The sequence below is a fragment of the Lasioglossum baleicum genome, chromosome 15 (genome assembly GCF_051020765.1).
Source record: "Lasioglossum baleicum chromosome 15, iyLasBale1, whole genome shotgun sequence".
Lineage (NCBI taxonomy): Eukaryota > Metazoa > Arthropoda > Insecta > Hymenoptera > Halictidae > Lasioglossum > Lasioglossum baleicum.
Genome location: NC_134943.1, coordinates 11,894,931 through 11,910,526, shown reverse-complemented (window position 1 = coordinate 11,910,526; position 15,596 = coordinate 11,894,931). Strand labels below are relative to the sequence as shown.

At 36.5% G+C, this 15,596-nt stretch overlaps 1 protein-coding gene across 8 annotated transcripts; it reads left to right on the top strand.

Moving 5' to 3' along the window:
- Positions 1-19: 19 nt before the first annotated feature.
- On the top strand, positions 20-4,461 carry Adipor (adiponectin receptor). 8 transcript variants are annotated; one of them, XM_076439851.1, is made up of 7 exons: positions 20-218; positions 1,234-1,507; positions 1,591-1,689; positions 1,918-2,089; positions 2,268-2,665; positions 2,970-3,134; positions 3,260-4,461. In XM_076439851.1, the coding sequence occupies exons 2-7, from the start codon at positions 1,262-1,264 to the stop codon at positions 3,392-3,394; spliced, it is 1,215 nt and encodes a 404-aa protein (XP_076295966.1). In that variant the 5' UTR covers positions 20-218; positions 1,234-1,261; the 3' UTR covers positions 3,395-4,461. The 8 variants fall into 8 exon arrangements, with proteins under 8 accessions (XP_076295966.1, XP_076295964.1, XP_076295961.1 ...); XM_076439849.1 differs by having other exon boundaries at positions 20-230; XM_076439846.1 differs by lacking the exon at positions 20-218 and adding an exon at positions 428-641.
- The last annotated feature ends 11,135 nt before the right edge of the window (positions 4,462-15,596 follow it).

Here is a 15,596-nt window from a genome sequence, read left to right as displayed (position 1 = left end):
TTCTGCATATGTATATATATATTTAGTAATATGTGCTGATACAGCTAAAAATTAGAATACATATTGTATATATTAGATAAAAGTTACTTGACAAGTCGTTAGTTCTATTTAGTTAGTCATTCGAGTCTGTGAAACGAGTTTAGAAAATCAAAAACTTATTGATTTTACTTTTTAGAAGAAAGATTCAAAATATTTCGATTCTTCATAAACACTTGAACGTACGTATTTAGGTAAATATAAAGTATATATCGAATAATTATATATATTAATATATTGAATTAATACTTTAAATATATATATGTATATACGTATATTTTTGAAGAATGTGTATATTACAGTTTCTCCGTAAAGCGGCAAGTACTGATAACAAATGATATTCTATATATACTAAGATAGGTATATAGTATTTATATACATATATGTATAAATGTTAACACGTGGTATCTAGTACTCGGCTATTCTCGACTCTTGTCGTAGCAATGAATAACTGAAAATTAGCAGTTGCATAAAATAATTTGTACCAATTGAAAGGATGTTTTGAACCGTTTATGTTTACCAATTACTATTATATACCAGTTACTATTGAAATTTCGATATTGTTCGACGTAGATGCGAAAGTTTGATGATTTGTCGTGCGACGGGTATGTTAAGTATGTCTTCTATTGGCTCGGTCAATCGGACTTTGTACTTTACGGAACAGTTATCGTATTGTGTGCAGTTTTTATTATGAATCCCATCCGTCAAACCATCATGTGTATACGACGCATTAACCACAGTTTATTATTTTATTGAGAAAGATCGTGCAGAATTTCTCTCGAATCAATCGAAAACTGCAATCAACATACATTTTTCGCAATTGTTGACGTATGGACATAATTATCGCAATTCATTATATAAGAGGTCGTGACCTTTTTAACCTGCTAATATTTCATTAAAATCATTCCGCATATATCTACATAAATAGTTGATTATTCCACGTTCGGTAGCCTCATAATTTTGTTTCTTAGAAATCTTGCATACTATTTAAATCATTATGTAATTCCATAATCTAAGCTTCTTACAATTTCAAGTTAGTGTTTCCCAGTGTGTGTTCAATTATTGTTAAAGAGGAATTAAATTGTTTCTAAACTGTGTAATTGTTAATAATACTAATTATTTTATATGTTATTATACAAAATGGATATATACGTTATGTTGCCTCCTATAATTAATTTGTCCAATAATATTTTATAGAAACTTGAAGCAATCGCAAGTCTAGAATATGTCGCAATACGAGGATGCCATTGTCGAAGATAAAGGAAACAATGACATTAGCGCAATGGACTCGGGAATTCGTCATAGAATTCCATGGAGCGATCGTGTATCATTGAATAGCGAAGTTCCGGGCTTACACGAAGTTAAAGAATTGTTGGACGACGACGATGCGAGCTGTTTGGCAGAAGAGGAAGATGGAGTTGGTTGTCCATTGCCATCGACTCCAGAGGATGATCATCTTTTGGATTGTGAGGTATAAAATTGCAAGATTATGATTATTATTTGAATTTCTATATTGAAAAAATATTAGCAAAGAAACTTATTAACATGTTACAGATGACAGAGGTTCTCAAAGCTGGGGTATTGAGCGACGAAATAGATCTTGGCGCATTGGCACATAATGCTGCCGAACAGGCAGAGGAATTTGTTCGCAAGGTACACACTACATTTATGTATTTATAAACATCTAATATACTAATGTTGCAAATATTATGTGGCCTTCCCGACCTGTCCTTACCAACAGGTACTCAACGCTTTCAGGTTCTTGTACACGTTTAAAAATTGGGCATTTACCAATGAGATTTAATTTGGATTATTTAATGAAGACAAAACCATTTTCTGAAACTAGTTTATATAATAGAAATAATTGACTATTAATTGTAGGTGTGGGAAGCATCATGGAAACAATGTCACTTCAGGAATCTTCCAAGATGGCTACAAGACAATGATTTCTTACATGCTGGTCACAGGCCACCTTTACCATCATTTTATGCCTGTTTTAAAAGTATATTTCGTATTCATACGGAAACTGGAAATATTTGGACTCATTTACTTGGTAATGTTCGTTTTAATTCTGCAATGGTACTCTGGGATCTCCCTCGCGACCACCAACAAAATATTCTGCGTACTTGCAGAAATTTTTTAAAAGATCCCAGGGTTTGATTCGCAAAGAATATATTTATCTACAAATTGATTATATTGATTTGTAATGAATTGATGTGTATTTTGTTTAGGATGTGTGGCATTCATTGGCATAGCAATATTTTTTGTAACGCAACCTCCTATAGAAATACAACTGGAAGAGAAATTGGTATTCGGTACCTTCTTCGCCGGTGCTATAATGTGCTTGGGAATGTCGTTTGCTTTTCACACGGTACACTGCCACAGTGAATGCGTTGGAAAGTTGTTTTCGAAATTAGATTATTGTGGAATAGCCATGTTAATTATGGGTAGTTTTGTACCATGGCTTTACTATGGGTTTTATTGTGATTATCAACCGAAGTTGATTTACTTGTCCGTGGTTGTGCTACTTGGCGTAACGAGTATAGTTGTCTCGCTTTGGGAACGATTCGGTGAACCAAGTTATAGACCATTGAGAGCAGGAGTTTTTATGGGATTTGGTCTTAGCGGGGTAAGTCATATCTATGGTACTTGTTTGTAATTATTAGACTGCAGATTTCATGCATTTATGACAAAAATGAGTAGGTGTAATTTAAAATAGCAAAAATATTTGAAAAATGTAAATATACTATTATATTATTTTCAACCTACTGAAAATAATAAGGAAGAAAATAAATTTTTATTTCACTCCGGTTTGTTGCAATTCAGGTAAGAAATTTTTATTTTGCATAAAGATCCACAGTCTAGTAATTTCCTTTTCCTTTATTGTTGCGCTATGCATTACCGTATTGTCAAATGATAATTTTTTTTCGTAGGTAATACCAGCAGTTCATTATGCTATTGCAGAAGGCTGGTTTAAAGCAATTAGTCAAGCATCTCTCGGTTGGTTAATATTAATGGGATGTCTATATATCTTAGGAGCATTGTTTTATGCGTTAAGGGTACCTGAACGATTTTTCCCTGGAAAATTCGATATTTGGGTAAATATGCTTTCTTTAAAAATGAAATTGAGTTATATGTAATCTTTGAAATTACATTAAATTGATAAAAGAATGTAATCCTTTCGTTGTTTGATATCTCAATGTTAAAGTGTTTCGTCTTATAGTTTCAGAGTCACCAAATTTTCCATGTACTGGTCATTGCAGCTGCTTTCGTTCACTATCATGGAATAACTGAGATGGCTATGTATAGAATGACAATAGGGGACTGTACAAATCCATCGCAGGTGATAGCTTTTTAATTGTGCAATGGACATACTGAACGTGTTGTTGGATTTCATTTAATGTACCTTTACAGAGATTTAAAGAATTCCTAAATCTTTGTATGTCAGTAGATCTGTACTATGCAAAGAACTGCTGGAAACAATTTTATAAAAATAATTTTATTGTAATTAAGAAAAATTCGAAAGGAAACTTAAGTTTTTAATAATGAGCACGCTATATCTCAAATGCATCGCATTTACCAAAAACTTTCGCTGTACAAATTAATGAGTGGCACAACTATATTTCTTGATTCGTTTAAAGTTTAAAGCATTTATTTAGTAATTTTCGGAAAGGTGTGTACGATGCTAAAATAATGAAATTCTGTCATCGGATGACAACTAATGTTTGTGTTTCATGCAGTTCTCTTGTTAAAAACAAGTTAAATGAAATTATGAATGTGACACACAAAGTACAGAGATATATGGCAACAAACAAAGCTTAATTATATTAAGATTTAGGAAATAATTATAAACTACAAATGATTTTATAGCGTAAGCACTATAAAAATTGTAATATATCTTGAACACAAACATTGTTAAGCAATGAAAACTATTTATTGTAATGATTATGGGAACTATAAAAAAATTTTGGATTCTTTTTGTATCACGTCTGTGAGAAAGAAGAAAATGCAGTAGCACTGGCTCTTTCCAGTCTGTACATAGTTAAATCTTAAGTAAGGTTAATTTTACACTGCAACTTTCTATTTTGAACGGTGATTGTGCATATTTTTTATGCTTCAGTATTAGTAAAGTAATCTTTCTGTTTCTGTTAAATATTTTCGTTTTGATTCTATCCTATCGATATGTATTTATCAATCGAATTTTCATTGCGATTCTATTGATTTTCATTTTTAATATAAAAAGAATGTTGAATATTTCTGTTATTGTGTAGGGTCTAGTACTTCTAGAGAGATATTGTTGAATTTTTTACATAAATAATTCTGAGCATTGGTAAATTAATAAAGAAGGAAATTATGCATTTCATATGTAAAAACACAATGATCCTACTTTATGTAATTTCCCAAAAATATATTTTTCTAAACAAATATTGTAGTATCATTTTGTGGACTACTCCAATATGCTAGGAACATCATTGTCTAGTGTAATCAACGACAATCGGAATATTTAGAAATTAAATTAGGGTTTCCTCGGTACCTTCTTACAACAATTTAACAAAGTATTAATAATCTTGATATCCAGAGAATTATTATCCAGTTATATAATATAATATAATATAAGCAAAACATTTGACTTTATTATTAAAAAACGATGAAATGATGATGTCCAAGTTTATTTCAGTGATGTACAATTTACTTTTTACCTTTAAATTAAAGTCTTGTATTAAGTATTGAAATTTGTATTTTATTGACTCATTTTATTTGTCATCATTAAGGCTGTAATTATTTTTTCATTATCCCTAATTTAATTTTAAAAAATAATTCTGGTGGTTGTCTACATTTTATAGAAGAGAAAATCTTTTATACAAAATAATTTGTACATCAGTTTATATATGTGTACATCTTTATTAAAAGCTGTCTCCACAAAAATCAGTTACCTCAATATATTATTATTTGAACTGTACAACAAAATTGAAACGATTATCTTTGAGAATTTGAAAATACGAAATAATTCATATAAGTGTAATTTTGTGTTATACATTTTTATTTTACATAGAATCGAAATTTTAAAAAGCATATATATACCCAGACAACCAGGGCTGCACCGGGCAGCAATGTCGCGTTTTGGATCCCTGCTGCCGCGAGGCTGCACGGAAAACGGTGGGGGATTTTGCCTCACCGTAAGAGGGCAACACAGTCGCGCCAATGTTTCGAATGCCGTACGCAGCGCCATACAGGCACGTACAGGCCTTGTACTAGGGAGCAGGGGGTCTCTCGCCCCGGTAAGGTGATACAGAGCTGGTCGCGCTGATGTGGATCTTCCACATTAAGATGTCGGTAAAGTAAATGTCTATTGTACAAATGTGTAGCAGCAGCAGCAGCAGTCTTTCTTTTTACTGACAAAAATTAATATTTTTATTTAAATTACATACTACATACTATCAGGTCGTTCGGAAAGTAATTTTGTTTATCGTGTAGGGATGGCAATGCTTCCGTTTGTCATTACTAGACTGCGGATCTTTCTGCAAAATAAAAAATGTCAGCGTCGATTACAGGAAATAGATACTAAATTGAATTGAATTATTTCTTCAGCAAAGGAGAAAACGAAATGACTTTCCGAACGAGCTAATACATTAACATATTACAATAGGAGAGCTGCATAAAGTCTAAATAAAATCAATCTCATCATTTTCATACAAAGAAACATTTACCAGTTACTTTTAAGGTTCGAGGGTGTAGAGGGTTGAAACGTCTTCGTGCAAAAAAAATGTGTCGTAGAAGGGAAAAGAAACTTAATTTATAATTTTCGGCTCGAGCGCGTTTCCAGCTACCCGAGTACATCGGGCTGCCCGGGAGTGTCTCGATCTCGTCGGGCGGGTTCGGAAAGAATCGGACAAGTTCGGGCGAGCGAGTTTTCGCGCTACTCGAGATTCAATTCTGCGTTCGCACGAACTTGTCCGCTTCTGTCTGACGTCTGAACGCGCTCGACGAAGGCGAGCCACTCTCGGGCCACCGGGCCACCCGATGGTGTGTCACGGATAGACTGCGGATCTTTCTGCAAAATAAAAATTTACTATATCGATTGCAAGAAATAGAAATCAAATTGAATTGAATTGTTTCTTCAGCAAAGGAGAAAACGAAATGACTTTCCGAACGAGCTAATACATTAACATATTACAAGGAGAGCTGCATAAAGTCTAAATAAAATCAATCTCATCACTTTCATACAAAGAAACATTTACCAGTTACTTTTAAGGTTCGGTAGGTGTAGAGTGTTGAAATTTATAATTTTCGGCTCGAGCGCGTTTCAAGCTACCCGAGTGCATCGGGCTGCCAAGGGGTTTCGAGCTGCCCGGGAGTGTCTCGATCTCGTCGGGCGGGTTCGGAAAGAATCGGACAAGTTCGGGCGAGCGAGTTTTCGCGCTACTCGAGATTCAATTCTGCGTTCGCACGAACTTGTCCGCTTCTGTCTGACGTCTGAACGCGCTCGACGAAGTCGAGCCACTCTCGGGCCACCGGGCCACCTGATAGTGTGTCACGGATAGACTGCGGATCTTTATGCAAAATAAAAAATGTCAGCGTCGATTACAGGAAATAGAAACTAAATTGAATGTCATCTCTTCCCTTAATGATTTTAATAGAGGAGAAATCATATATTGACATCTTCAATTTAAAAAATTTTCCAACAACTATCAATTTCATCTACTCAAGTTTGCTATAAATGCATAAAGATCCGCAGTCTATTCGTGACATATCAAGCGGCCCGAGAGTGGCTCGACTTCGTCGAGTGATTTGAAAATTACAGTCAAAACGTGTTGGTCGAGGAAGTGTCGACTTCCAGCTCAATAGTAATGACCTGTCATAAATCTCCCTGTAGAGAACAGCCCCGGGAACGGCACTGAAAGAAATCGAGTCTACCGGGTTGGGTCTGCCTGGGTCTGCCTAGCCCGACCCCAGCCGCGCGCCCGTGGTCTGCCTAGCCCGACCCCAGCCGCGCGCCCGTAGTCTCAATGTGTTGACTTCGATGGCGCACGCTGCGCAGTATGTGTGACCGCTGTAATAAGTATTTCAATACAGCCGAAAATGCGTGTGAAACGAGTCCTGCCTCCTCCACTCTGATCCAATCGTCCGCGCATTCGCACCTAGACACGTCACCGTAATCCTGCCTGGGAACCTTCTTCTCAGGCTTACACCAAGTACAATGTCACCAGTTCGAATCCATGCGTGTTGGCGTCTTGCCGCCATCCCCTACAATTGCGTAGTATGTAGTGGGCGGTAACGGTATCGTATCCTAACCCACTGCTGTTCCGCTATCGCTCGTACTTACGAGGCAGTGTATTGGATCACTTGTTGGACATAGACAAATCTAAAATGTTTTTTCACTACGTGAATGAAATATGTAATTTCAGGACCGACGCTGTCGATCCTTACGTCAGAAAATGTCTGTTCCAGGGTTGTTACCTTTCACTTAAAAAGGCATCGTTGGTCAAGACTGGTTGCTAATATTATTCTCGAGGTGTAAATGGGGTCATTTAGTCGTATACAGCGTCCGTTGCCAGCTCCTTGTGACGCCAATTTTTATATCTGCATTTCTTTTGAAGGGCTCATTGTACAGTGGAAACTCCAAGGAATATAAACATATTTTGTTCAAAATTTAAATCACTGACGCACAGTGGTCTGGATTGGAAAATCGTGTGCCATTTTGTTATAACTTTTGAACCAGTAGAGATACTGCAATGAAATTTTCACTAAAAATATTTAAAAAATAGTCATTTTTAACTATAGGTAATTAAATATTTTTTGCATTTGTTAAACAATAATTTTTTATAAATTTTCATTGATATTTTTGATTTAAAAAAAAATTTTTGGAATATAATCGTACATACTATTTTTTACTTTCTAAATATGTATTTTTTATATTTATGTTTCACACATGTGTAACGTTTTATGGAATACGTAAAATATAAATTTGAGAAGTCTTGTTGCAATCAACATACACAAAAAAAATTACCGTAAAGGTAAAAACGCATTACAAGCGTGTCAAAGATATTTTTTATAATAATTTATAATGATTAAAAAACGAAACGAGCCTACTACCTTATATCTTTATTTTACTAGAGGTGAGCGAAATATCAGAACGAAACAGAATTGAAAAACTTCTATTATATTTTAATACTAAAGAATTACCTCGGATGCAATATTTAACACTAAAATCTTACATTTTTCGCTATGTGAAGTCATCTGATAATAATTTGTACCAACAATATACCTCGCAAACATTCTATTACCAACTTTAATGGCTTTAAACAATAATAATTTGAGCGGGCGGAGAGGGGCGGAATTAATTTTTTCATGATTATTTAGAAGGAAGGTGTACTAAAAATATTCCAATTAATTAGAAAGCTAAACTCGGCTAAACTTTAAAGATATACCATCTTAAATGGAAAGGACTTCACAAATTTTTCTTACGGCATTGAGCATTATTATATAAATAGAGTATTTACGTTAATAAATAATAGAAAGATATGATTTTTATCACAAAAGTCTGCTCTTCAATATAAAAAAAAGCGAGAGATAATATTAAATAGGAACGTCAGGGCACCGCATCACAGAGAAGCAATTTTTCTCGTGAAAAATCCTCCTCTTAAAATGTCCTATTTTCAATGTTTATTGCAACTATTATATTTATTAAATTGTACTATTTTCTTCATTTCCGAGGTCTGTGAACATTTGGGAAGCAATGTTTATAGATATCGATACGAGAAAGTTCGTTTTTGGGCAGAAAGGCACACGATTTTCCAATCCAGACCACTGTGTGACGGCTCATCGAAAAAGACGTAAAAAACGAATTAGTTTAAATTTTTCGACTCCATACAGTTGATGGTCGAGGTTAAAAAAATAATTTTGCAATAGCCCAATCCTTTCCTAATAAAACCACCAAAAAAAAAGTGTAGCTCAATCGGATTTCAACGAAAATATGATTTCATGATGTTTCGTTGACAAAAAATTCGATTTTTTGGAAAATCCTGAGGTGGTAGACAAATTCTGAGACCAGATTTGAAATAAGCGTGGAAGAATCTACGGGAAATGATGTACAGCATGTTGCAAAAAAGTTTTATTGAAATTGTGCAGGTTTAACGAATTTTGTCAAGGTTAAAAAACGTTCGTACCATCATTTCCCTACTTTCCGCATATTCTGCAAAGTTAGAGCTTTAATTTAAAAAAAAATTCATCGTTCTATCTCTTTTCTATCGAAAGTTATTCGACTTTAACACAGAAACTTGCGGCGACCCGTGCAGCGACCCTTGCAGCGACCCTTGCAGCGACCCAATAGCTGCACGGGTCGCTGCAAGGGTCGCCGCCTGGATCGCGACGGAATGGCCAAAAAAGGTGTGTCACAGCTCTGACCGACCAGTCCTGAACCGCTAGAGTACTCATCAGTAAGGCGGGCCCTGCCCGAGACGCTGCGATATCGGAAGGTGGTTTAAGACTGTATATATAGAGATCGGTGATGGATCAGGTAGCAGCGAGAAAGGTCTTTCTTTGACTATCTGTCCATCTTGTGGCAAATGTAGGAAATTAGCTGCCACAAAAGAGAGCGAGTTATTATTGTCCGCTTCTGTCCGAACGCGCCCGACGAGGTCGACCACGTTCGGGCCACCCGCCCGATGTGTTACGGATAGACAGCGGGTCTTTATGCAAAATAAAAAACGTCAGCGTTGATTACAAGAAATAGAAACTCAAAAGAATGTCATCCCTTTCCTTAATGATTTTAATAAAGGAGAAATCATATATTGACATTTTCAATTTTAAAAATTTTCCAACAACTATCAATTTCATCTGCTCAATTTTGCTATAAATGCATACAGATCCCAAGTCTATCCGTTACACATCGGGCGGCTCGAGAGCGGCTCGACATCGGCGAGTGATTTGAGGAGTTGGTGACAGATGGATAGACCGTATGGCGATTAACTTCATCAATCGATTGAATCAATTCGATCAAATTTGTTGCCGGTCAAATCTGGAGTCGGTGAAATGTCGGCGAAAACCGTGTGCGCCGTCCGGCGCAATGTTCGTCGAAATGTCATAACATCTCCAAAAATTCAAGTCTTTTAGTCTCGAATCTAATGTCGTTAATGCTTCGTACAGAGCTGAACATTTCGCTTTGAAACTTTAATTCACTGTGTGAAATCAGGGACTTAATCTCGGTAAAATATATATACATACCGAACAATACCGGTAACGGTACTATGCCAAGTGGCTGAAATAACACCGAAACCGTTAATATACTTTTTCGAGCAAAAGCTCCTGAAAAACGAAGTTTGGGCTTTTGTTGTGCCATGGCCGAACTGCAATGTGCCACCAGCCGTACCCTTAGGAGTTAATAGCCGTAATAACCATAAAGACATTAAAGACCAAATCGGTCTAACCAGATTCCTTGGGGTTACCGTGCGCTCGCTACCCCCGCCATATAAAAGATTCTGTAGACTTTTTCAAATACAGTGATATCCAATATTAATACAGTATGATTGTTTAAACATGTTTAAACAACGGTTTTGGAAACAGCGGGACAAACGATTTTTTCGAATCCATATTTATTAAGCTTAAGATTTTTAAAACTAAGAAAATGAAAAAACACTATCCGATTACCCGAAATGTCATCGAAAACGGTCAACACATAAATCAGATATACATAGTAGGCATTGAAAGATGTAAAGAAAAGAATCTTTGAATTTTTCTGCTCACGATTGATCTAAATCGCAGTTTCTTATAATTGTTTTAATTTTTAATTGTTTTCGAGTATCCATATTTCCATGCGAAATAGAACTACTGTTTCGGATTTTGTTCAAATTTGGTTATGTTGCAATCTTTAGTGAAATATGAGAAAACGTATCTCAAACAATTCCTTGAAGTCTTGAAAATTGTTGGTTTTACGGACGTGTAATATGAGGTGTCACAAGTTTTTCCTTAAATTATAACGGCCAAACTAACTGTTTACCCCGACACGAGCACTTCGTTTAAAATCAGGTATGAAGGGTTGGATCAGTCCGGTAGTGGAGAAAGTGTAAGTGGGTGAATTAAAACCACTGGTTTAAACAGGGAAGCCGGGTTTCTGCGACTTCAAGATCACTTTTAATAATAATTTTAAACACGCGGTACAAATAACTGACAATTGAGATGTCGTTTCGGAGGAACGACTCACGGTTCTCGTTTCGGAGGAACAGAGATCTCTCTCAGTCATCAATCTCGACTGTTGCGGATCGGGGTCCTCGCGTAATACGCGGGCATCCCCACCATACTCTCATACTGGGGAGCTCGTTAGAAATCGTTCAAATTGAACGCGAACGGTAAAGACAATAACACGGGACGAGACGGTAGCACAATGCTTTGAACGTATTTACAATCGCGTGTCAAACACTAACAAAACGATGAAAATTAGTTTTTGGTGCTCATATACAGGGTGCTCGACATAATAAAAAGAGACACCTAGCACATATTTTTAAATTTCTTATATTTAAAGGTGGAAAGTGTACACTCCGTTATGAATAAAACCACTAGAAACGGTCCTAATTCCGTCGAGTTTAGGCTTTTCTTAATCGGCAGAACGCCACGAATTGGCTCGTGTGACTTTCGTGAGGGCAGCACGGAAAATAATTAAGTTCAGCATTCGCTCCTTAGCGGTTTCATGCCGAGCTACCTGGCTGGCCGGGGGATTGTCGGGCCGTGTTTATTGCACTACTATTGTGTTCTGGGCTCAGGCCTCAGGGCTCGACCCTCGGGCGTCGGTCGTGTTCATTGTAGCCTCGAGTTGGCCGAAAGTATTCATGGATTTATTCATTTTCGAGAAAATAGAATAAAAATAAAATCACTAACCAGTGTTGGGCAAAAATTCAATCGACGATTGACGACTAAATTTCTACTTCAATCGTTAATCGCGATTAACAATTAATATCCTCGTTTAGTCGTTAATTGTGGTTAACGAATAAATACCGATTGATCGTTATATTTGCGGATAAGATTAAATACTTATTAATCGTTAATTGCGGATAACGATTAAATTTCTACTTTAGTCGTTAATCGCGACTAACGATTATCAATCGTCAATCGGATGACCGATTAAATGCCCAACTCATCTGTCACCAACTCCTCAAATCACTCGCCGATGTCGAGCCGCTCTCGAGCCGCCCGATGTGTAACGGATAGACTTGGGATCTGTATGCATTTATAGCAAAATTGAGCAGATGAAATTGATAGTTGTTGGAAAATTTTTAAAATTGAAAATGTCAATATATGATTTCTCCTTTATTAAAATCATTAAGGAAAGGGATGACATTCTTTTGAGTTTCTATTTCTTGTAATCAACGCTGACGTTTTTTATTTTGCATAAAGACCCGCTGTCTATCCGTAACACATCGGGCGGGTGGCCCGAACGTGGTCGACCTCGTCGGGCGCGTTCGGACAGAAGCGGACAATAATAACTCGCTCTCTTTTGTGGCAGCTAATTTCCTACATTTGCCACAAGATGGACAGATAGTCAAAGAAAGACCTTTCTCGCTGCTACCTGATCCATCACCGATCTCTATATATACAGTCTTAAACCACCTTCCGATATCGCAGCGTCTCGGGCAGGGCCCGCCTTACTGATGAGTACTCTAGCGGTTCAGGACTGGTCGGTCAGAGCTGTGACACACCTTTTTTGGCCATTCCGTCGCGATCCAGGCGGCGACCCTTGCAGCGACCCGTGCAGCTATTGGGTCGCTGCAAGGGTCGCTGCAAGGGTCGCTGCACGGGTCGCCGCAAGTTTCTGTGTTAAAGTCGAATAACTTTCGATAGAAAAGAGATAGAACGATGAATTTTTTTTTAAATTAAAGCTCTAACTTTGCAGAATATGCGGAAAGTAGGGAAATGATGGTACGAACGTTTTTTAACCTTGACAAAATTCGTTAAACCTGCACAATTTCAATAAAACTTTTTTGCAACATGCTGTACATCATTTCCCGTAGATTCTTCCACGCTTATTTCAAATCTGGTCTCAGAATTTGTCTACCACCTCAGGATTTTCCAAAAAATCGAATTTTTTGTCAACGAAACATCATGAAATCATATTTTCGTTGAAATCCGATTGAGCTACACTTTTTTTTTGGTGGTTTTATTAGGAAAGGATTGGGCTATTGCAAAATTATTTTTTTAACCTCGACCATCAACTGTATGGAGTCGAAAAATTTAAACTAATTCGTTTTTTACGTCTTTTTCGATGAGCCGTCACACAGTGGTCTGGATTGGAAAATCGTGTGCCTTTCTGCCCAAAAACGAACTTTCTCGTATCGATATCTATAAACATTGCTTCCCAAATGTTCACAGACCTCGGAAATGAAGAAAATAGTACAATTTAATAAATATAATAGTTGCAATAAACATTGAAAATAGGACATTTTAAGAGGAGGATTTTTCACGAGAAAAATTGCTTCTCTGTGATGCGGTGCCCTGACGTTCCTATTTAATATTATCTCTCGCTTTTTTTTATATTGAAGAGCAGACTTTTGTGATAAAAATCATATCTTTCTATTATTTATTAACGTAAATACTCTATTTATATAATAATGCTCAATGCCGTAAGAAAAATTTGTGAAGTCCTTTCCATTTAAGATGGTATATCTTTAAAGTTTAGCCGAGTTTAGCTTTCTAATTAATTGGAATATTTTTAGTACACCTTCCTTCTAAATAATCATGAAAAAATTAATTCCGCCCCTCTCCGCCCGCTCAAATTATTATTGTTTAAAGCCATTAAAGTTGGTAATAGAATGTTTGCGAGGTATATTGTTGGTACAAATTATTATCAGATGACTTCACATAGCGAAAAATGTAAGATTTTAGTGTTAAATATTGCATCCGAGGTAATTCTTTAGTATTAAAATATAATAGAAGTTTTTCAATTCTGTTTCGTTCTGATATTTCGCTCACCTCTAGTAAAATAAAGATATAAGGTAGTAGGCTCGTTTCGTTTTTTAATCATTATAAATTATTATAAAAAATATCTTTGACACGCTTGTAATGCGTTTTTACCTTTACGGTAATTTTTTTTGTGTATGTTGATTGCAACAAGACTTCTCAAATTTATATTTTACGTATTCCATAAAACGTTACACATGTGTGAAACATAAATATAAAAAATACATATTTAGAAAGTAAAAAATAGTATGTACGATTATATTCCAAAAATTTTTTTTTAAATCAAAAATATCAATGAAAATTTATAAAAAATTATTGTTTAACAAATGCAAAAAATATTTAATTACCTATAGTTAAAAATGACTATTTTTTAAATATTTTTAGTGAAAATTTCATTGCAGTATCTCTACTGGTTCAAAAGTTATAACAAAATGGCACACGATTTTCCAATCCAGACCACTGTGCGTCAGTGATTTAAATTTTGAACAAAATATGTTTATATTCCTTGGAGTTTCCACTGTACAATGAGCCCTTCAAAAGAAATGCAGATATAAAAATTGGCGTCACAAGGAGCTGGCAACGGACGCTGTATACGACTAAATGACCCCATTTACACCTCGAGAATAATATTAGCAACCAGTCTTGACCAACGATGCCTTTTTAAGTGAAAGGTAACAACCCTGGAACAGACATTTTCTGACGTAAGGATCGACAGCGTCGGTCCTGAAATTACATATTTCATTCACGTAGTGAAAAAACATTTTAGATTTGTCTATGTCCAACAAGTGATCCAATACACTGCCTCGTAAGTACGAGCGATAGCGGAACAGCAGTGGGTTAGGATACGATACCGTTACCGCCCACTACATACTACGCAATTGTAGGGGATGGCGGCAAGACGCCAACACGCATGGATTCGAACTGGTGACATTGTACTTGGTGTAAGCCTGAGAAGAAGGTTCCCAGGCAGGATTACGGTGACGTGTCTAGGTGCGAATGCGCGGACGATTGGATCAGAGTGGAGGAGGCAGGACTCGTTTCACACGCATTTTCGGCTGTATTGAAATACTTATTACAGCGGTCACACATACTGCGCAGCGTGCGCCATCGAAGTCAACACATTGAGACTACGGGCGCGCGGCTGGGGTCGGGCTAGGCAGACCACGGGCGCGCGGCTGGGGTCGGGCTAGGCAGACCCAGGCAGACCCAACCCGGTAGACTCGATTTCTTTCAGTGCCGTTCCCGGGGCTGTTCTCTACAGGGAGATTTATGACAGGTCATTACTATTGAGCTGGAAGTCGACACTTCCTCGACCAACACGTTTTGACTGTAATTTTCAAATCACTCGACGAAGTCGAGCCACTCTCGGGCCGCTTGATATGTCACGAATAGACTGCGGATCTTTATGCATTTATAGCAAACTTGAGTAGATGAAATTGATAGTTGTTGGAAAATTTTTTAAATTGAAGATGTCAATATATGATTTCTCCTCTATTAAAATCATTAAGGGAAGAGATGACATTCAATTTAGTTTCTATTTCCTGTAATCGACGCTGACATTTTTTATTTTGCATAAAGATCCGCAGTCTATCCGTGACACACTATCAGGTGGC

Coding starts and splice junctions, on each gene's coding strand:
- Adipor (XM_076439851.1), top strand. CDS start 1,262: ATGTCGCAATACGAGGATGCCATTGTCGAAGATAAAGGAAACAATGAC. Junction 2,090..2,267: donor TATTTGGACTCATTTACTTG/GTAATGTTCGTT, acceptor TATTTTGTTTAG/GATGTGTGGCATTCATTGGC. Junction 3,135..3,259: donor CTGGAAAATTCGATATTTGG/GTAAATATGCTT, acceptor TTCGTCTTATAG/TTTCAGAGTCACCAAATTTT.